The sequence below is a fragment of the Drosophila suzukii genome, chromosome 3 (genome assembly GCF_043229965.1).
Source record: "Drosophila suzukii chromosome 3, CBGP_Dsuzu_IsoJpt1.0, whole genome shotgun sequence".
NCBI lineage: Eukaryota > Metazoa > Arthropoda > Insecta > Diptera > Drosophilidae > Drosophila > Drosophila suzukii.
This window is the reverse complement of record NC_092082.1, coordinates 72,934,357-72,957,312: the sequence shown is the minus strand read 5'-3', so window position 1 is coordinate 72,957,312 and position 22,956 is coordinate 72,934,357. Positions and strand designations below refer to the sequence as shown.

General features: G+C 37.0%; 1 protein-coding gene and 1 non-coding gene across 12 annotated transcripts in view; one reads left to right on the top strand and one right to left on the bottom strand.

Moving 5' to 3' along the window:
• Positions 1–22,956, bottom strand: part of pyd (zonula occludens-like protein polychaetoid) — a 92,043-nt gene that overhangs the window by 33,374 nt on the left and 35,713 nt on the right. For 7 of the 11 annotated variants that reach the window (XM_065866351.2, XM_065866350.2, XM_065866340.2 and 4 more), the window contains exons 2-3: positions 20,994–21,069; positions 7,335–7,848 (exon numbers count right to left, since the gene is read on the bottom strand). In XM_065866351.2, coding sequence (XP_065722423.2) covers positions 7,335–7,848; positions 20,994–21,069 — 590 coding nt within the window. Of the gene's footprint in view, positions 1–4,405; positions 5,138–7,334; positions 7,849–7,963; positions 8,500–20,993; positions 21,070–22,956 lie in introns of those variants that run through there. The other 4 variants (XM_065866342.2, XM_065866354.2, XM_065866352.2 and 1 more) reach the window with 3 other exon arrangements.
• On the top strand, positions 5,303–5,375 carry TRNAR-UCG (transfer RNA arginine (anticodon UCG)). The gene has a single exon. It is a non-coding gene; the product is annotated as a tRNA-Arg (tRNA).

Sequence of the window (22,956 nt, the reverse complement as noted above, 5' to 3'; positions counted from 1 at the left end):
CTATTTTGTTTTACACACCAAAGGGTTAAGCAAGGAACAAGCCCTGTTTCCCTCTCTTTCTATATGTGCCCCCTTTTTTTTGTGCGAAGGAGTTCTCCAGTTGTTGTTGCTGTTCAAGTTTGCAATCAAAGATAAAAGAAAAACTTGGCAGAATTCTCCTGAAGCTTTTGTTGTTTCTGTGGCTGTTGGCATTGCGGCAGTGTGAAGTTGGTATTTATAGGAATGTTTGGTTGTTGTTGCTGTTGGCAGTACTGCCGTGAATTTGCAATGAGCGAAATGGCCAAGGAACTTAAAGGCAGGTAAAAAAAGGAGCTCAACAGATGGCTGGAGAAGTGCAATGGAAATGCAATGAGTCAGTCACCGGCTGCAAGGGCGTAATTCCACATAAATATATAGATTTTCGATTTGCAGGTAGGCTTAGGAATTCCATTATCATAAACTTTGTAGTGATTGATTTTTATGACAAGGAATTTAAATTGATTTAATAAAATATGGCCAGGGTAAATATCAAAAAATGTAACTAAGTTCCTTTAATTTTATATATGTAAGGAACATTGTTAGACAACACTTGTAATATTTAAACCCCTTTAAAATGCAGTCCAAAACTTTTTAAAAACCCATTATCGTGGACGCCTTGAGCAACCCAAACCAACCAACAAAAGAAAATAAGTTTTCAGTTTACTCAAGTGGCTGAAATGAGTAGGCATAAAGTCAAGAGAGATGACCTAGGAAAACGGGGAAAACCAGAGTACAAAACGTTTTTAATCCCATAACCCAAATAGCGATGGGTCAAAAACTTTAGTATTAACCCAGGTCATGTTGCAACTATTTAAAAATACGTTGCAATAATGACTTTTGAGTTTTACCTATTTCAATTATCTATTTGATTAGTTCTGACCGATAACCTACGTCTAGTTTAGTTGTTTTCTTTTTTATTTTCCAAATTCAATTAACTTGAGCGGTTTGTTGAGGCGCTGATTTTAATCTTGTGGACGGGACTTCGTTAATGACCTGGCTTATGTGAAGCAATTACCCAAAAACTTAATGCACTGCAATTACTTTATATCTCTACGTTGTCGTTTCCCATTTTTTTTTATTTTCTTGAGCTGTTGAGCACGTGCAACATTTCAAATTGTCGGCGTGCCTTTTTTGTTTGTCTTTTTTTTGACACAATTATTGTTCCGCTGGGTCTTACGAAAAAGTCAGAGACTACGCCACCTGGTGGCTATTGCCGGTGATTACAAATTAAGAGGGGCGGGGGGAGTGGCTTTAGGGGCTGTGTCCACTGTATTGCAATTGGGTAATTTGATTTGTACACGAAAGTTAGCTGCACTGTTACAACACTTATAAAAATGATTCCTGCTTTTTTAATGCCATTTAGCACATTAACAAAAAATTTAAACATAGTTTAAAAAATTTATAAAATAAGTTAAGATAACTGAACAATTTAGTATACATAAGTATGTGTAATATTTAAAGTTAATATATATTTATTATACATTTTTTTCTGTGCAATTGGGTAATTTGATTTGTACACGAAAGTGAACTGCACTGTCACAACACTTATGAAAACTATTTCTTCTTTTTCAATCCCATTTAGCATATTAACAAAAAATTTAAACATAATTTAAAATTTATTAAATTTATAAAATAGGTTAAAATAACGGAACAATTTAGTATAAATTAGTATGTTTAATATTTAAATCTAATATTTAAATATTTTACATATTTTTCTGTGCATGCAAAAAGTTTTATGGCCTGTAATTTATGAACAAAAATGTATTTAGACTTTTACGATTTAGCCTGGGAGAAAGATTACCAATAAAAGATTGTGTAAAGAATATTGTCCTTAAGGCATACAGCATTATTTCGATTTTATCATATTATTAGAAGGTTTTATTTATCCTAAGAAATGGTTTATTATTTGGTATTTGCCATTTGTTTTAAAGGGAATAGTTTGAGTTCAATGTGTTACTGTGTAACTCTTTAAGTTTCATGAATACAAAATATTACTAAGATGCCCAGGAGATTGTCCATATATGTTATTTTATGTCATTCGAGAAAGTGTTGATTTTGACTAAAAAACATAAGCTCCCAGTCTTAATTAAGATATCGTACTGATTTCCCCCTCTTTCTTGATTGAGTATACTCTGCCTTGCATTTTCAATAAGCTGCAGCAATTCGTCTACAAAAATATCTTGGCACGTGACTGCCTTGAAATACAAAATAAAGACAAAAAACTGGCGTCAAAAGAAAATCTGTGAAATGTTTTTAACAAGTTAGTGGCCCCACTTTCTTCGCTTCCCCCAGCGGAACCTCAGAAAAGATACCACAGAAAAGGGAAAAGAGACGAAGTCGTGTGCCTTATTCGATTTACGAGCCACTGCAGCCAAAGAGGAAGTCCCCAGGCAGACTTGAGCTGCATTCCAATTGTTTTAACTTTTTGTTTTCTTTGCATATGGAAGTCACACTGAATAACATTTCCCAAGCAAAATGTATTTATTCGCCAGCATTTTGGCTAAAATTCCTGAACCCTTTCGACTCGACTCTGAAGCTAGAATTTAAAGAGATAAATTTATGCTTAGTTCGTTCGGGTTTCCACTTGCAATTTATTTCATTTCATTCGAGTTCTTAATGGATTTAAACACACGGCGGAAGTTGAGTCATGGGCAGAGACGAACTACACTGGCTTTGGATTGATTGAATCGAAATTTTATTGAATTTCCTAAATATTGTAACCCTTTTGGGTCAAATTGGGTTCAAAGTATAATTTAAGAGGTAATATAAATCAGTTAGCGAACCCCTTCCCATTGTAAAAATATTCTAGGAAATTTATACGCTCTTTAAACCATTATTATCAATATTATTTTTTACAATTTGAATTTTAAAAAATGTCTAGAACATTCTGATAGCCCTTAACCCACTGTCATGACCATGTTTAAAAGCACAATCAACTCAACCAATTTCTCAAACTCAAGTGCTCCTCAGAGTCCAAATCTGGCTGCGAAACAGAAGCGCATAAATTCTGCCCCAAGCAAAAGAAGAATTAAGCCAAAAAAAAAAACTATATATAAATCCACTAATGACTATAGCGAAAACGAACCAAAAAAAAATAAAGAAAAAATCAAACCAAGTAAAAGAATAAATCGTCATGGATGCCTGAATAGCAGCGGGTTAAAAATGCATAAAATGGTCACAAAGGAAAAAGGGCCCCAAAAAAGGTAAAGGGAACCCCAGCAGAGTTTTGACTTTGATGCTTTTTGAGAAATTGAAAGGGGGGCTGGAAGTGAATATCTTTTTTCGGGACAGGTGTGTTCGAGGATGCCAAATTAGCAGCTACCGCCTGACCAGACCAGCTCCTCCTCCTTTGCCACTCTCTCACCTCGTTTATTTCTTCATTCCATTTCCTTCAAAAGCCCCCCGGCGAAATTTCGAACATCATTAATTTTAATTTTTGCGCAGACGCACCCCAGGGGCGGTAGGCTTCACTGCCTCCATTCTGGCCAGTGCAGACAAGCGGCGAATGATGAGTGATGATGACCTGGCGGAACGGGCCACACCACCTCCATATATCCACGAATGTAATTAAGGTGGCCAAATGGAAAAAAGGTGCCACAGCGACAATTGAAAGTGTTGCAATGGCCAGTTGACAAATTTTCAAGTTGCTCAAGAGCAATGCAATGTGGTGATTGATTGCTAGGGCTGGAGTATCCAGTAAAGAATTTCAAAATATTAAAATTGGGTTACGTAATTTTTGGAAATGTTGTCCATAATATTTGGTACTTGGAAAATTTATAGAAAAATTCCTTACTTAAAAAAAAACTCACAAGAACTGTTATTTTTTAGAAAAATAGTAATACAAGGAGAGAAATATTCAAGTACATTGTTCTTAAATTGAGAACATTCGTCCTTAAAAACCGTGTAAGAACATTTTGGTATCAATGTTCTGAGTACTAGATCGAAATGGTGAGAAGAGAAAAGATAAATTTATTTAAAAACTTTTTGTTAGGTATATGCTGACTGAACTAATATTTTATTTTTTTGAGGCATACAATGTAAATACCGCCAATTCAACTTGATTCGAGCGAAATGGAAATATTTTCAACTTCTAATTTTAAGAACATTTCCAACTCAAGTGAGAACGTTTTCAAATATTTAAATTTATAAATATTTCAATATTGCTTTAAAAAAAAATACTTGTGGCAACATTTTTTTAAAACCATCAACACGATGTGTTATATTATAATGAAATACAAAATTTTCTTTCATAAAAATATGAACAAAGAAATGGGTTCTTTTCTTAAGGGAATATTAATTATTTTTTAAGAACTTTTGGAAACCAACTTAGTATATTACATTGAAAATAATACAAATTTTTGATATACTTTTTAAATCTCTTTCTCACCTTCTTGAAGCGTCTTCGTTGCGTCGACGAATGTGTGGATGCAGTTTCGAGCAGATTGCCATTGTTATCCCCATCTCTTTTGCCCAGCGCCTGCAGGAGATCGTCCACGTTTCGTATATAAGGACGATCCCTTTCCTTTTCCCTTTCCCTTTCGCCACCCCCTCCGCCGCCGCCCATGCAGCTGGTAATGCTCCGATTGCCCACACTATTGCTGCGGGATCTGGATCTGGACTTTTGCTTGCCCAGCCAGTAAACCTGATTTGCCAAATTTATTTCAGCGGCTGCAGCGGCCTTTCTTCTGCCCAATTGCTGTTGCTCCTGCACCTGCTGATGTTGCTGATGATGGTGTTGTTGCTGCTGCTGCTGCTGCTGGTCGTTGGCCAGATACTCCCCGGCAATATGAACCTTTGGGGTACTGACCAACTGCAGACCCGTAGCTCCAAATTGCTGAGGGAACTCATGCAGCTCGAGGGGATAGCGGGGATCCATGGGCTGGCCGGGTTGACGGGGATACATGTAACCGTCGCGCAGGAACATCTTGCTGGTGGTATAGACCCTGTCGTTGATCTGGTACAGGCCACTCGAGCCGGGGCCCTCGCCACCCCCAATAATGCCATTTCGCACGTAGGCCGTCGGGCGATAGCGAACCAGCGGATTGTACACATTCGATTTGGGGGGTTTCGTCTTGAAACTGCGACGTCGAGTGCTGGGCTTCATATTTATATTTTTTTTTGTCGTTCGTTTGTATTTCCCTTATGTTTGCTTTATATTTTATTGTATTTCATAAACGCCACCTATATAATGCATCCAGTGGATACGATTATTTATAAAGATACTCAGGGCTGTGCGCGCGCATCGTATCAAATGTTTTCCAGTTTAAGCGCGCATCAAACAAGCGACCGTGTGGCCTAATGGATAAGGCGTCGGACTTCGGATCCGAAGATTGCAGGTTCGAGTCCTGTCACGGTCGACACTCAAGTAACTTTTTTTTTCTTTTTTTATTTATAATAAAAAATTGTTTTATTTTTTTTTTAGTTACTTAAAATATTTTTGATATTAAAAACAAAAACAAAAGCCATAAAACATAATCAAAAGAGTTTTAAGGCATACACTTGAATGATTTTACATAACTTCTACATGGTTTGTAGATGCACGCTTCACTAAATGCGGTGGGTTTTGGTACTAGTCATAGAAAAAGTGAAGGCGTGCCAGTAAAATTAGTTTTAAGCAATTAGCATTTAATTTAAAATATGTTTTTATAAAAATATAAGCAGTGTAAACTTCTATATTATAGTAGTATATTTTTATCAGCTCTTAAGTTTTTTTGTTTTAGGTCAAATGTACTTTGTTGCCGCACAAAAGTATGCTATGATTATTGTTACATTAGCATTCACTTCATTTTCAATTCGCAGCGCACAAAAGTAGGCAACTATTTTGTTTTTACAACGCCTAAGCGATGCCACACAATATTATATATTTTTTAAACCTCATAAAAAAATATTGAATATATTCGATATTTAAGGTTTATACGCGACCAACACGTTCTGCACACTGCACGTTCGATTTTCCACTGCAATTGTTTGATTTTATTGCAACACCGTGTCTTGTTTTTCTGTTGTTTGCTGGAAGGCACGCACTGCCAATCCAATTAGCCAGGGTTCACCTTTCGAGCCCTCGTCTCTGCGCAAGGTAAATTGTTTTTCGAACCCAAAGTATTGACACAGTTTTCGAGTCACTTGTTTTGTTAGAAACATTCGTCTTCCTGAACTGTCACCGAGCTGTCATACAAGTAAGGCAGGGAATAGAAAGAGAGCTATGCTAATCTGTCACTTCTGAGTTGGTTAATTAAAGACTGATTTGGCAAATAATTGTGGCTTAGCCGTGCTCGACCCCAATACCAGGTTTACAAGCAAAAACAACATTGCGAAAATTCAAAGGTACCTCGATTGGGTCAGTGAATGTCCAGTGTATTGAACTTTTGATAGCATTGCTGACGCCCCTTTTTTACTGGATGAATTGCGAATTGGATTCAGCTTGGAAAATACTTTTTCAAGGTTATTTAAAAAGGGGTTAGAAAATTATACCCTATTTTTGACTTGATTAAAAATGTTATACAAGTTCCAACCAAAAATCGTTATTATTATAAGTGAGTTCCAAAAATCCCCGTCTAAATATTTGTTCATTAATATATTCAATTTTTTCCCTTTCTCTTTTATCACTTCTCACACTCCACTAAATTTAATAACCCTTCTCAGTTTCAATCAGTAAACTTCCTATTCCTTTCACCTTATCTTTTTTAGATTGATTTTTTTACACTTCCGCCTACGAATATCGGTTATTTTTTTGGGGGTTTTCTCGTTCGAAACGCGACGAGCTTCAAAAACGAACTGAAATTAAATGAATTCATTGAATTTGAAGAGCCTATCGGACACGAGCACATTTTCCAATGGATAGCGTTTCCAGCTGGAGAAGAATACAAGAACAAAAGCGATTGCGATAAAGCTGACTGAGTGGTGGACTGAGCTGAGCAGAGCCCGAGTGAAATGAGTCGAAATGAAGGGCTTAAGCCAAACAAATACACCCCCTAAAATGGCAAATTGTGGAAGGGGCAGATGCCTCGTATAGGGGCAACAACCAAAAGAAAAACTTTGAAAACAAAGGAAATTTTTTAAGAAGTACACCTGTAGTAACTAGCAAAACACACCCAATGTTTACAGTTCTCACAAAACAAGGTAGAAAAGACTATTTCAAGTATTCAAACAAAGGGCTTTAAGTACTTTTTCATAATGATATAATCTCTTAAATGTTGGTTTGAGAAATAATATGTAATATCTGAGGATCAATGATCTTGTATCGTTTTTTTTTTCCAAAAATCTCGGTAATTCCCAGGAAATATATATATTTTCTATAATCAAATGGCTGTACTTACAAAAAACTCATCCTCGATGACGGGATCGGCCAGCATCTCGATGGCCTCCGTCATGGATCTGCAGGTGCGGTTCGTGTTCTTCTTCTTCTTGAGCTTCCTGCCCAGGGTGGCGGCATCGCTGAACCGATGGAGCAGCTTGTCCCGCTTCCGGACCGCCAGCGGACTGGTCGTCGAACTGGCGTGACACAACAGCGATCCATAGCCATTCGTAGAGGATATTGTTCCGGTATTCGCATAGAAATTCTGCGGTTGATATTGCGCCGGAGCAGTAAGTGTGCTGTTCGAGTCGATTTTCTGTATGAGATTATACTCGGACTGCGGGTACTTGCTGCCCAAATGGGATATGGATTCCGCTTTGGATGTCAACTGTGGTTTGGGTGGTGGCGGTGGTGGTGGATCCTTCATCAAGGCCACACGGCGGGGGGCGGCTCGGGGTATGGTGGCCGATTGGGGGGAGGTGGTGACGTCACCGCCATAGCTTACAGCCCGACGATTGCGATCGTTTTCCTTTTCCCTGAAAGGATAAGATTTTTTTTTACATTATTATAATATTTCTATATATGATCAAAATTAAAGATTAAATTCAAATAAACATATCATTATCATAATATCCATATCTCTATTCCCACCTATAACGCCTTCTCTGCATCGGCGGACTAAAGAAGCAGTTTGGTGACAAGGGCACAAAGTAACCCCATTGAGGATCCCGATCCGGTCCCTCATGGTACATTCCCAGTTGGGGCGTCACCTCCCTGGATCGACTGGATCTCAGAAGAGGTATAGAGACCCTTTGGGGACCAAAACTCCTACTACACCGATGTTGATTCCGATATATATGACGCTCCAGCGAAGATGTTGTAGTCGTAGCATCCGATTCTAGAGTGCAATCCGAATGATCTTTATTCTCCAGGGTGACATTACTGCCCAGCTCTGTACCATCATCATCATCATCATCCGTGGAACCCTCGGGTACTGTATAGCAGGTATAGTCGAATTGCGACATTTCACAATCTCTTTTTTCCGTCTCTGATTGTTTGACTTTTCGTTTGCACAAATTTAGTTCTTTGTCATTGTCTTTGCGACTCCCACGTTAAATGTTTCAATTATTTAATTAGTCCGCAACTTGTTGCTTTTTTATCGTAAGTGTTTTACTCTTAGTTTTTTCTTTACAATGACAATTTCAGTTGGCCGGACATTTAATTGCTCCACTCGAGTTTGGCTCTGTCGTAAATATTTTGGTGGCCAGAGAACATTAGACAGGCCAAGGCATTTATCATGTTCACCCTCTGGACATATCGTGCTTCCTGCCACAAAAACAAAAAAAAAAGAAAAACAGGGGCTGTGTATGTCCAGTGGGCACAATTAAAAGTCGTTTTCGGACCCCGTTGAAAAGTTGGCCTAATGAGGTGTTGAACGGAAGACGGTCTAGTTAAGATATTTAACTGGGACTTTGCTTTTCACAGACAATATTCTTCGGAGGGAAGACAAAGAAAATCAGTGGGAAAATTCAGGAGGCAGTTAACAGAACCATATTATTATTTTTTGAAGATGAACCTTAAAAATCTGCTACATAATGCTTGAAAAAAAATAAAAAAGATTCTTTGCAAAGTAATTTTTTATTTATAATTTCCAAAATCTACACAGAATTGTTTTTTTAACTTTCTATCTTTTTTTTTCTAGACGAGACACAAGTGAAACCCCATTAACTCGAAAACGAAATGCGGTTTTAGCCCACAAGCTGCAAAATTTGCAGCTTGAAAGTTCATTAACAATTTATGGTGTAAAAAGGAAAGTGTCAACAGTGAAATCCATCAACAATGCAATTAAAATGTCAAACAGGAAAACGACTGAGAGCCAGACTCCCCTTTGACCCGTACTTCCTACATTGAAAGCAACCCCCCTTGAAACTCCCCATCATTTGCCTGGCACACGCAACTCTTTTTAAAGAGGCCCCATCGTAATGATGATGCAAAAAGTGATCCCTGAAGGGGAAAAATGGGAAACTGGGTGCTGGGGACTGGGAACTGGGTTCCATCTGCAGAACTCATAGACAGCGACAAGCCGGATATGAAGATTACAACGGATTTGGGTTGCTACTTCTGCAGTTGTTTATATTTATTTTATTGTTGCAATTATTTTCCTCTTTATTGCATAGAATTGCATATTGGCGAAATAAAACATGATTAATGGGCAACGAAAGAAATGGGGGGAAAACCAGATAGACAATCTAAAAAGATGTGTTATATATGATTGCTCAGAGGAAAATGAGCGAATAAGGCGCCAATTATTATGGAAGTCAGTTGGTAAAAGGGGAGAAATGTGTTTATTTTAAGTGAGGTAAGGAAAATCCTCTTAAACGGTGTTTATATATTTTACAATATCCTCGAAGTTGAGCCCTTTATTTATTTATTATTTGTTGGTGTTTATAGTAAGTAAGTTAAGCTCTGCTTATATTTTTAGATATTATTTTTGTTGAATATTTCAGTTTTTATTTATATTTGCACATTTGATTATCGCGGGTACATTGTCCACAAAGCTCATAGGCTTGGGCATAAATCATTCTAAAAATACATTGATTGGGTCAGCAAATTTCCCAGTCAAATCACAAAATATGCGAATTTCCCGTACTATGTATATTATTTACAATTTTTTATTAACAAATCACAGACACACACACACTTGTTCAGTTTTGTAGAATATAGACCGAGGGAAAAGTTCAAATGAAACGTGCGTCTTTTTTTCAATAAGAACTTTTCAGTTCACGCCGCGGCTTTTCAAAGTAAATGTGCTGACCGCCGGCAATTTCCGAACTGATTTCGAATAGAGCAACAGAAATTTCGTAGCCGCCGTGGGGCATCAGCAACCAAAAAATACAACCCTCTCCGTCGGAAACATGCGCGACAGACTCGAAAATCGTCGAAAACACTGAGAAAATTGGGAGAGTGAGATGTTCGGAGGAAAAAGGGCGAGTGGAGGAGAGTGCGCCAAATAGAACAAACATTGTGTTTGACTAAATTGCTTAATATTGGGGGACCAAAATAAAAGCATCAACGAAAAGTAGCAGACAAAGAGAAAAGAAACAAACAAGATTAAAATTCTTGGTTCAAGAACCGACGATTATAATACTCTTTAAGAACTGCGAGAACAAGCTTGACTGTACGATTTTTATAAAACATTTAGCCATATACCACAGAATTTTATTTCAAACATAGTTTATCATATCGAATTTATAATAATAATGTTTTTTTTTAAATCAATTTCAGAATTTTTTAATTTTTGATTTTATAAAAAAAATTTTTTTTAATTTGTAGGTTGCAAAGTTGTAGTCCAAGTGAAAATAGCCTTATAAAGGTGTCGTACTTATATGAATAATATTTTTTCTCTAATTAAAATCACAATTATGTTATTCTTAATATCACAAAAATTAAATTCTTTTTAATTCGTAGGTTGCAAAGTTTTAGTAAAAGTGAATATATATAATAATATTTTACCTCTAATTATGTTCACTATTATATTATTTTCAATATCACAAAAATTAAAAAATTTTTAGTTTGTAGGTTGCAAAGTTCGAGTCCAAGTGAAAATACCCTTAATCCCGGTATAAAAAGATCCGAAATTGTTCTCAGCAGAGACATTTCCTCTGGATAACGAGGTGCAACACCCAAGTTTCCATATGCCTGTGTGTCTCCGTGTGTGAAATGTCATGCAAAATAAATGTCAGACGCTTAAAAATTAGTCCCTCTCTCTTTTTTTTCATTCTTTTTTCTGCAGCTTGTCTTCCCGTTCAGAGCGACATTAAATTGCCGTGACTCTTCAAAAAAAAAATAAAACTGTTTCTGTTGTTATTGGTGTTATTAAAAATAAACATGGATGAAGTGGTGTTTCTTGGGGTGCCACCAAGAAAACGCAACATTTTCACTTGTTACGCATTTATTTTCCCATTTTCCGTGTCGGAAAATGTGTGTCATTTGTGGCAAGACGCCGTCTGCGGCGTTTATTGACATCTGTCTAGAGCACTTTTGGGCAATTGGTGCGATTAATAAAAAGGGAGCAGTGTCAATCGATCCATGGTTCTATCAATTACACTTGTTAATTAAACTTGGGTGTGGATTAGCCCGCATTTCCAGTTTTCCCCCAAGGGTGTGTGTGGCGGTGTTCTGATAACAATTGCATGTCTGCCGCACAATTGCAATTAAATCAGTTCTAAAACGGGCGTGCTTGCCACATGGAACTTAAGTCCAATTGCCCGAGAGCGTTAAATTAACAATGCAGGCACAGCAAATGGAACCAAATGGAATGGAATCGATCGGTAAGACTCTGTAGAGATATATATATAATATTTTATATACGTGCATGTGGGTTGCGAATGGAGCAGATTTAATTAAAGCACTGCAGGAGGGGCGACAGAAGTAGATCTTTAAGATAGCAGAGCGGGAATTCGTGCTATAAATAAATGCAGCGTGGAGAGTTGCATAAATCACAGATAAATATTTTCGGGGCTATAGCTTAGATAAATGTGTGGATAAGGAATGCAGAAAGTAAACAAATATATTATTGGAACTTTAAATATGGCTTGGTAAGTAAGCTTATTTTAGTTATTATGTAGCAACGTTTCTTTACATTCATTAAAAATCGTATTTGAGTAATTAACTTACAATGCCCACAGAATTTAAATGCTAATACCTATCCCCTTCTAATCACAATATTTCAACCACTTGACATCGTTTACCTTTCTCGAACCCAACCAACTTTTGTCAGGGGGGAATTTAAAATGTGTATAATCGATTCGATTAGTGTCACTCGGGGGATTAATTGAATTAAACTGCACGTCTCAGCCGCAGTCGTTGCACTATGAAAGCTATGTTAAGTGTAATTACAATGCACAAGATGTCAAATGGTTTTAACCTCTTAGCATGGAAAATAAAAAACCAAAGAGAGAGGCAGTCACAATTTTCAGGCGACAAGAAAAGACAAAGAGAAATGGTAAAAAAAAAGATATATATCCATGACTCAGATAGTGCGATTAAGTAGCGCTGACAGTTCATATGATAGATACTGGCACGTGGTCTTAATTTAATTTCTGGCCGAGAAAAAATGATAATTAATTATGTGCTGGACATTTGTAAAGTGGAGTACATATGGATCTACAAACTGGTTTCCTTGGCCACAAGAGAGAGGGCTAAAATCTAGAACTGGTTTAGCCCAAGAGAATACTCTATATATTCTTGAGCCCAATGAAATGTTGTAATATCCATTAGTACAAACATATTCCCCAGAGTTATAGACTATAATTCAACGCCAACATAAATCATAAATCAGTTCCGATACCATGCCTTGGGAATAATGTTTCAAATACAAAATACCACAATCTCGAAAAGATTTCAAACTTTAAAATAGCTTCGTTAAAATGTAGACAAAAGGTGGGGCAACCCAAACATTGCCCTGCATTTGTCGCTATAAATAACAGCCACAGCCAAAATAATAATCAAAGAAAACAAATATATACACATAAAACTTGGCAACCCTTTTAGCCAGCTGCTGTGTGAGAAAATAATTTAGGAGACAATGAGGCATCCGTTCGGTGGTATAGTAAAAATAAATATTACAGTCCGCCGACACGAGCCAAAAAAAACGCAAATTGAATTGAGTTTTTCTTTGCCGCATTTAATTGCAGGTCATAAATCAGGGGGCAAGACAGCTTAACTGGTTTCCTTTTTTGCCAAATACAAAACGCGTCAAAACGTTTCGAAAACAAGCCAATAGATTTGAAAAATGAAAACTCATTAAATTGCAGCTTCTCGGAAATTCGTTTCTCGATTATATTTACTCTTCCATTCACGCCAACCGCCAGAAATCTCATCAATAAAATAAAATATCTGTAAATGCTGGTATTGATTTCACATAATGAGTAGATTGTAAGGGCCATGCCTGCAGGGGTCCACCCACTTTAAACGGCTTTTTGATGAAAGGTCTACGTTGGAGTGGTGGACCACCCGTCGAGGACTTGGATCTGGTTCCGGTTTAACTGTAATTGAGCGCCCTAATGGAGCGACACTCTCACGCTCGTGATATGGGAAAGATTTACTGGATGATTATGGTAGGCGTGTGAAAGTTAAGAAGGTAAATCAGGCCACTTGTATGGTAATTTCTGGGATAATTGTGGAAATTACAAAAAAATAAATTTAAGTACGGAAAGCTAAAGAAGCTATATTTATTATGTATTTTATACCCTTATATCAATACGAACAGTATTAAAATTTAATTATCTATCAACATTTAAATGATTTATTTTACAGCCTCAGCAAAAAAAATCATAAAAATCACAATTATTTGTATGAGCCAACATTTATTTAGCCAATCATAATTTAAGCACATTAAGGCCAAAGTAAAAATCCGAGGTTATTTTTTTTATTATTTCTAAACTGCAAAAACAGTCAATCTCATGAGTCAAAACAAGTTTCTAATGTCTTTCCATTGTATGCATGCATAATTTTTCATACTTCATTTTTGGTTATTTATTTTCTATTTTTGCTTGGGATTAACACATCACCTAAACGCTTTTAAACAACAAGAATCGGTTAGAAATAAATAACAGGTAAGCTACAAATTTAAGACAGGAATCCAAAAAGCAGTAAAAACGACTTTAAGAGGTGTTGAAAACATTGGTCACGCAAAGCCTTCAAAGTGATTGACACATGTTCGATTCCTGTAAGAAATAATGACCCCACCCAAAAAGTAAAAAAATCACGAAATTGTGCAGAAAATTTAAGCAAATTATAGCCTCGAACAAAACATGAAACTAAATCAAAGCACTCACACACACACACACACAAAAAGGTTGCACTAATTTGCTTTGGGCCAATTTGGAATTTGAACAACAAAAAAACAAAGAAATACAATTGCTCAGCTTTTTTGGGGTGTAGTTGGCAAATTGCAATTGGCCAAAAGGATTGATTGAGTCATAAATTGGAGGAGAAGCAATCAATTTCTTTTCGTCGACATCACGAACACAGCCAGTGGCCAAAACTATCGATGCAAAACCAGTGGCCAGCGAATTTGGTCTATTATTACCATTTGTATCCATTAGCCCCGAGTGGAATCCTTGTGCCATTCAGCTCTATTTTTCTGTCGAAAGTTAATCAATCTCTGGACAATTAACCGTAGAGAGCCGAAGCCAAGACATCAATTAGAGAACGCAAGCCGGGCTTCAAAAACTAAGTCATGAGGAGGTGCTGGAGAAGGGGTTTCCGTGGTGCTTTTTCTGTTTGGATTCGGGGATTTGGCCAGAAAGAGTTGGCCCAAAGGCGGGGGATCGGGTTCGGGATCGGGATCGAGATCTGCAGAACCATCTGCGACGCGTGTTGCCAATTTATCTTTGAGCGAGTGACCCAGCTGGGGATTTGCTCGAGCATGACTCATTCACCGGGAATAAGAGATAATCCTGTTTTTCTTCTTGTCCAAGCCCGACTTTCAGCCAACCGAAGGCGGAGTGGGCTGCTCTAATGGAGGCTGGCGATGTTTGTCTACCACTTAAAACTGGAGAATAAACTTTACCTCAGGATGGGTTTAAAACAGAGATGCAAGTCTGAAAAAATATAGCAGATGGGACGGGATTTAAGCTCTTAAGAAGAGTATACCAAACATATAAGAAGTTTTTGTAAGGTAAATTAGAATTTTAAATGTTTTTATCCATTGCAAATATTTTGTATCTAATTTAAAAATGCATTATATTTTAAAAAATTTATAAATCTAAACAGTTAAATATATTTTCTTAGAATTTTATATACTATATTACTTACAGAACACCTAATCTGTTACGGTCTTAAATCAAAATGGCATATGCCAGGACTTTTAAGCCCTAAATAACACGGCTATTAAGCTGTCCCATCAATCCATTGTGATTACAATATCCCGGATCAACATTCAATATGCCTAGACCTATGCAGCGATAAAAAAAAGGAACCCTCGCCTGGCCATAATAAACCCATGCAGTAGTCAATTGTTGACGGGTGCAAGGCATACAAATTTCGCCATAACTCACAGGCCACTCGGGAGAAGCTTTTGTTTACGGCCTGTTGGCCCCGGCTTTGTTTATAAACTGGTTCAAAATTTGCACGTCTTTGGCATATAAATCCAAGAGAATAACCGAAACTGCAAAAAAAAAAGGCTGCCAGCCAGGCCAACTTACTTACTTGTTTATCTGTCGTTTTCAGCTGGCTGAAAGCTGACTGGCCAAGTCCCAAGTCCCCTCGTATTCCTCTAACATATCCCCCTGTTTCTCCGAAAATCCCCTAGCCAGGATGATTGTCAGACCAACGCCAACAGCTGTCGTGCAAGTTTGTTTCCATCTCGTAGACCCCAAGTGTTCCCCCCCATCCAAAAGTCTGGGTTTCAGCTGGAGTTGAAGTCCCAGTTGGTCGATGATCGCTGCTTGCATGCTAAGACCAGTGTTATATGGCCAAACAGTTTATAGTTATGTTTTATTGTTGTCTGACTTGCCCCCTGCTTGGTTAGATTTCATGACGCTCACTTTGGTTACCTTCTTCTCCTATGCTAATTTCACATATGGCCAACGTTTTCTGAATTTTAACTTTAACTTTTACTTCAATTTTTTCTTCTACTGGCGCCTGACATGGCCCTAACGGTAATGCCAGAAAAGTTGAGGAACTTCCTTCTGGTGGAGAGCTACAATTTTGACTTTGTTTTCCTTACTCAGCTGCAATCTGCATAATCAACAGGTATGAAAATGCGACCAGCAATTTAGGTGTCAAGTGGGCAAGAGCCACTTAAAAATTTGACACAAACCGTTGAAAAATATTAATAAATAAAGTTGCCAGGGTACTAAAAGGTATTTAGGTTGGAGCTAAATACGATCTAAAAAATCGTAATAGAATATGGAGAACATATATTTTTTTCCATTTTAATTGCAAGACCTATCAAAGGTATAATCTTATTTATACACAGAGAGATATATTCAAGTAAATTGTTCTTGAATTGAGAACACTAGTTCTTAAAAACCATGTTCTCAATATAAGAACGAAATGGTGGGAAGAGAAAAGTTAAATTGAGTTTATTTAACAACTTTTTGATAAGTAAATACTACTGACTGGACTAATAGTTTATTTGTTGAGATATACAATGTAAACACCGCCAATTCAACTTGATCCTTTTCTATTTTTAAGAACATTTTTAACTCAAATGAGAACGTCAGAATTTTCTGTGTGTATTTAAAATAATTGTTAACTCATTACTTGAACAATTTCTTTTCATAAACTTTCAAGGTTAAGATGAAAGCACATAAAAATCTCATTAAAATTCTAATTGAGACTTTACTGCTCCTTTTATGCTTAACCATTTCCTCGTATATCAGTTTCATTTTCCGCTAAAAAGTTGAGAAACTTAACTCTGACACCACCAAAAAAGGCACCAACGCGGTTTCCACCTCTTAATTTACTTGTCTCTCTTTCGGTTTTTGCATTTCAACTTGGCCAAGGCTCGTGCCACATGCCCCCGCTGGCCATAAAAGTTTTTTTTTATTTATACTTTTTCTCTTTTATTGTTGTGAAAGCGTTTTGTGCCAAGGTGTCCGTGTCCATAGAATTCAAAACATTAAAATAATACAAAGATTTTGCAACTACGACCTGTGCCCGTTGTCTGGGTACCAATAAAAAAATGCTGCATTTAATAATGGCTCATAATATTTGTAGGTGGTCTGAGCCACAAAAATATAAGTCGAACAAAAAAATGGGGCTCTGGCAAAACGCCCACAAGTTGTGCAAGGCATACGGCTGCATTTTAACCATTTTCCATCATCCATTAAAAAGCCATAAAATATTTGGTCTCAGCTCTTTGATTGCATTTCAGGCGTTGCCGATCGATGTGTTGCAATGGAAAATCCGATAAAGGATAAATGTTTAATTAGAGCGCTAAATGTGGCCTACCCTCTCTCCAGCCAGCTAATCAGAAATAATAACTTGATTGTCTTTTTTTTTCACATATTAATTTATCATTCTAAATAGATTTATTGTCGTTTCGGTGGCATGACAAAACAAAAGACTTAGGCGACAAACTTGTTTCTTTGTCTTCTGTTAGGGAAAAAACTATTTTTTTTTTGTATTTTAGAGATTTGCATAGATTGCAATGGTATATGGTTCGGAGGTTTGTCTTCGATGGATCATCAAGGAAGAGATTTTAAAGGGTTGGGCTAATAACCGGGAAAGTGAAACTAAAAAATTGTTAAAACATTTAGATTTTTAACTACAAGTGAATTTTTCTCACCATATTCTTTTTTATTTCTTTAATTTTAGTTACTATTTAATAGTGCCTTCTTCATAATTTATAGCCTGGCAAGAAAGCTTAGCAAATTGGCTTATCGTTTATATCTGATGCTTATTCCCAATAAGTAAGTTCCCCAATTTGTTTTCGCTCCTAACTCTTGCCCTTTACCCTTAACCCTTTGAAAGCTGTTTATAAACCGTGTTTATTGTTTCGTTTTCGAATTTCTGTTGTTGTTCCACTTGCTGGGGCCATGCTTTTGTTATGCTAAAACCAATTGGTGGCCACCTTTTGGTATTTAAACTTGACTTTAGCCAGCGGCAGCTAAAACAAACTTCGCTTTATAGTATTAAATGCTGGTTGTTTTTGCTTCTTCATTGTTATTGTTATTATAATCTGTCTGTTCGGAGTCTCCCATCAAGACGTCACGTAATAGACGATCGGTCGGTCACTGGTTACACCTGTTTCGGCGCCATCGTTTCGGGGTTTTTCTTCTCTGTAAAATCGTGTAATGATATGCCAGCAGCAGGGTTTTTACGGTTTACGGTTACACGTTTTCCCGACTCAATGAAAAGTTCATCAAACGCATCGGCATGCCACAAGTGGCAATTGGCCGCTCAAACTGTAATCTGCAATAAGGAAAAATCACGGAAAGCTCAATAACCAATAGCATTTAATTTGTGGAAAACCCATATAACACAGCAGGCCATCCTTTAAACTCCTCCTCTTCAAAGTCCCAATCGGCAATTAAAAACGACAAGTGAAAGTTTCCCTCTATCTTTTCGCATACGAAAATTTCGTAATCAAATTTCGATTTAAACCTGCCTCGGATATTCGCACGTTTTCTGTGGATTTCTTCGTTTTATTTTTGTGATATGCTAATTTAAATGCGTTTCGTTGGGGCGACAAATTGCCAGTTGGAATCGTGCGTTTATTGAACTTCATTTGCATACATGAGCTGAACCAGTTTTGTATCTTTTTTTGTTAACGATTTAGTCCGATCAAAAGGTCTTCGATTTTTCGAGTGGAAAGTGAAACTTATCCCAAAAGAAAGTGTTGACTCCCGCACTGAAAGCTGAAGAAGGCTTTTGAATAAATAAAATGATGATCATGATGACGAAGCCTCATTAAGTTGTAGGAGTTCGAAATGACTGGGCTGTTTGCTCAATTTGTTTATTTATCTTAATTCAAATGCATTTGATTAGTCGCTGGCGATAATATTCTAATTATGGGTCAGAGTCACGCTAATGATGATGATTTAATTTATGGCTAAGTGGTCGAGATGACATTTAACCTACGCCAAGGCGAATCATAATGGGAACACTGAAGCGGATGGATAACATTTTGGGGCTTGGCCCGAAATTTGTTTATGGCCAAAGGAAATGTCACGCCTTCGCAAAGTTGTAAACAAAGTTGAGCTTTAAGTTTTACAATTAAATTGTGGTTGGATTTCAGCAAACAAAACAACATTTAACTCAATTCAATTGTGATTTTCTTATGGTTTTATTAAATGAGAGCAATCACAAAGTTTATTGGAGCTTCGTTAGTGCAAAAAAGTTGTTTTTACATGATCTGTCGACATGATTTTGTCGCCCCGATCTCGTTATGTTTTTTTTCTGGTTTTTTTTTGCTCTTCCCAGGCAACTTCCACTTGGGTCTTCAATCTCCGAGTGAAATTGATATAGTATGGGAAGTTAATTAAGAAGAAGTCGTCGAAGAAGTGGCTGACATGGGAACTTGTTTCTGATATTGCATCAATTGGAAACCAGAAACCAAAAAAGTGCCGCAAAACCAAACTCCTGGCTACCTGACTCGCTGAATATCATAATTATTTTAAGTCATTAAACTTCAAGAAATCAAATCTCAACTACATATCAAAAGCTAACCAACCAAATGGCACATGTAGAAAAAAAAAGGCCGAAACAAGAAAATCCCGCAACGATAAGGAAATTATGTATTAAACACATTGACGATTGGACAGGCCGCCACCGCCCGTAAAACAACATGATCTCGGTACAGAAAAAAAACTTAACAAGTTGCCACAGAAAAAAATAAAACGAAAATCTCGCCACACCAACCGATTTTGGCGGCTGTTTAAGTGAATTAAATATTGCGCAACATCTGAGGGGGATACCAAAAAAAAAAGAGAAAAAACTCTACTTCTGCAGAAACTTGCCCGTGTTCATTGGCCATATAAACGGTAACAACTTCGACGATCCGAATCTCCCCGATGTTGTTGCATTTGTGGTCGAGCTGTCGCTCAATTGCAGTCCACAAATGGCTTAAATGCGCGCTCATGACCGCAGGCAATAAAATAATTAAGACGAACATAAAAATGCGGGCAAAAAATGGCTGCATAATTCACACTTTGAGCTTGTTTCAATGTTTCAAGCAGGTCCAAAATGGGACCAGCTCTCAACTGAAGTTTAATGAGCCTTTTTCGGGGTGAGAAATTACAGATTTATTGAAAGGGACATCGATCTTACTTACAAGCCCTTATTAACATTAATTTTTAAATTGCATGGTTTCGATATTTTCAATGGATGATAAAATTATAATCATTATGAAAATGGTGTGGGAAAATGTTTTGCTTTAGTGTTAACACACAATTTTGTATACGGAAATAACCGTTTTTAAAGGTTTATTATTGAAATTCTATTTAAAATTACAGTGTTTTTATTTTCTTTAAGATTGATTAAATTACAATCATTTCAAATGTTGTGAGTCAATACAAAATATTAGTATATGGGAAATGTCTTTCATAATTATTTTTTATTGAAGTAAATTAAGACAAAAACGTTTAAAACTTTTGTAATTTTTTGAGTAAATGAAATTGCTTTTTTTAAGTACGGTTTACATTATTAATTGCTTAATCCCGTATGCAGCTACCTTTTAACATTCATGAATACAAAATAGCTTTTTACGATCGATTTCCAATCGAAATCATTAAAGTTTCATAGCGCAATCGGCAAATTGTAGAGCAATCAAGCGAATCGACGACGATAATAACACCCAACTGTCGTCGCAGTGTTTTGTCAATTTTGAGGATTGGTCAACGTGTCGTATACACAATTTGCACAATCGAACGTAAACATTGCCACAGCATTTGCAACCCGGCAACTAAACAGCAACTGCAGTGCAACACAGCAGCCAAGGAAACTCTGCGATTAGTAAACAATTATGGTTTTCGCGAAATTGCAACAAGTTAATTCTCCACCCAGTAATTGGCGGCGAATAAATTTACTCGTAGGGCGTTAACCAGACAGAAAAACAGGAAAATTGCACAAGTTCAGGCCAAGATCTGGTAATTGTCCACTCCACCGACATGGTAATTCATTTTCCGCAATAAATCCATTTGATCCCAACTGATTTAGGTCCACTTACTTGTCAATGTAATCGATCGTTTCGATTTCCTTTTGGTTTTTTTCCACCTCGGCACTGTCCTCCAAATTGGCGGCATCTGGAAAAAAAAGGGAAACAAAAGCGGTATAATTAGTTTACACTTTAGATACGTATCTGCGGTAGAACTTTTGCCGTTGCATAAATTATAGTTGCACAAAATTTATGAGTTGCATTCTCGGTAAAATGGTAAACACATGTCACATCCAACATGACCAACATAAATTATAATTAGCGTGGCAAAAACCAAAAACAAGAACCTCTAATGTAGGCAAAACTCACGCACCACACACACACACTCGAATTCAAAAGAAAAAGGTGTACAAATAATCCTGTTTAACCTTAGAGTCACAACTTGAATATATGGTGATATATATACAGTCTTTGCAGACATATAAATCGTTGTTCGTGGCATGATTTACGAGACAGCAGCCACAGCTGAGCGAAGCATATAGATCACCTCGAATGCCGGCCAAATGTCAATCAACACTGAACACACATGGGGCGATATAAAGAAATCGGATGGGGTATATAGACAGGCTATAAAAGACACCCGACAGACACTTTTATATCGAACTAACCGCCAAAGTAAGTGAGATCAAAGTGATAGCATTCATTAATGGCGGAAAGAATGAATATGAAACACACGCAAGACCAGGTAAATAAAAATCAATCTACAAATAATATCGAACAATAGATACCTTAAACTCACTTTAAGGGGATAGATCACAACTATTATTGTTATTTCATTCATTGTTGTCTGTATTTCGTTGGGGTGTTCGGGGTTCGTTGGGGTGTTATCTACCAACAGACAACTTGACACTTTATAGATATAACTATGTAGGTATATATTATACACTGCTCTTCAGGTATACTAATATTATGTTAGATCAGATAATTTTTGATATCACGAAGTGTGTTCAAATATTTAACTTATTTATATATTATTTATGTAGTTGTTCATAGTTTTGTTATAATACCATAATACTAATATGATGTTAGGTCAAATATTATGTATTATTATTACCTATTACCTATACTTATCCCACTTATATAGTATTTATGTAATGGTCCATAGTTTATTTTAATATCATTATTTTGTTTATGTTTCCCCTAACTCATGGGCTATTATGCAACTTTAATTCGCCAGATTGCACTGTATTTGCCAAACACTTATCCAGCGACTTGTCCAAATCTAGGCAAGTCTTTTTCGGTCTTTGAAGTCAGGGGAGCGTCACTCCGCGACAGACACTTCAAGTTCAATTGAAAAATGCGGCAAGACCAAGAAATGAGAATAAAGACCAACCGCATTGCCAGACAATGGCAACTCGCACACTCCACATCTTGTATATATATCTAGAAACAAACAGATCGAGGCTAGGCTTGATCTGATCTGATCTGTGCCAGCTGGGTGCTATAGTTTTGGACAAGTTTCTGATTATACTTGCGGCCTCTATGTTCATACATATATATGACGCTTAAGCGACTGTGTCTCGATCGTGTCTGTAAACTAAAAAGAAAAAACTCCAACCGAGAACTCCAGACAAGTCAAGTCAGCTGAACTCGCAGTGCAATTTCATGCATGCAAATTAGTTTTTGAACCTGTTGCAATTTGTTGTAACCCCCCTTTGGAATATACTTATATATATACTCAGGGTTCCCAGGCGGAATGCTAATTGGAGGGAAGGGGAGAGGTCTCGTCTGGAATAAGCTCATGAAAAATAGTTCACAAATTATAATAAGTCTCTAGATACAAGTAGAAGTTCAAGTACAAGTTGGAGGCCCAAAGTACAAGAAGCTCACTCGTGCATATCCTAGAGACATGCGTGAGAAAATCATCGCAGAACTTCTCACGGCAGCAGCAACTGCAAATTTATGCAATGCCAGAAGCGGAAGAATCGCTGGTAAATGGGTTCTGGGGTCTAGACTCTAGAAACTCGATGTAGCT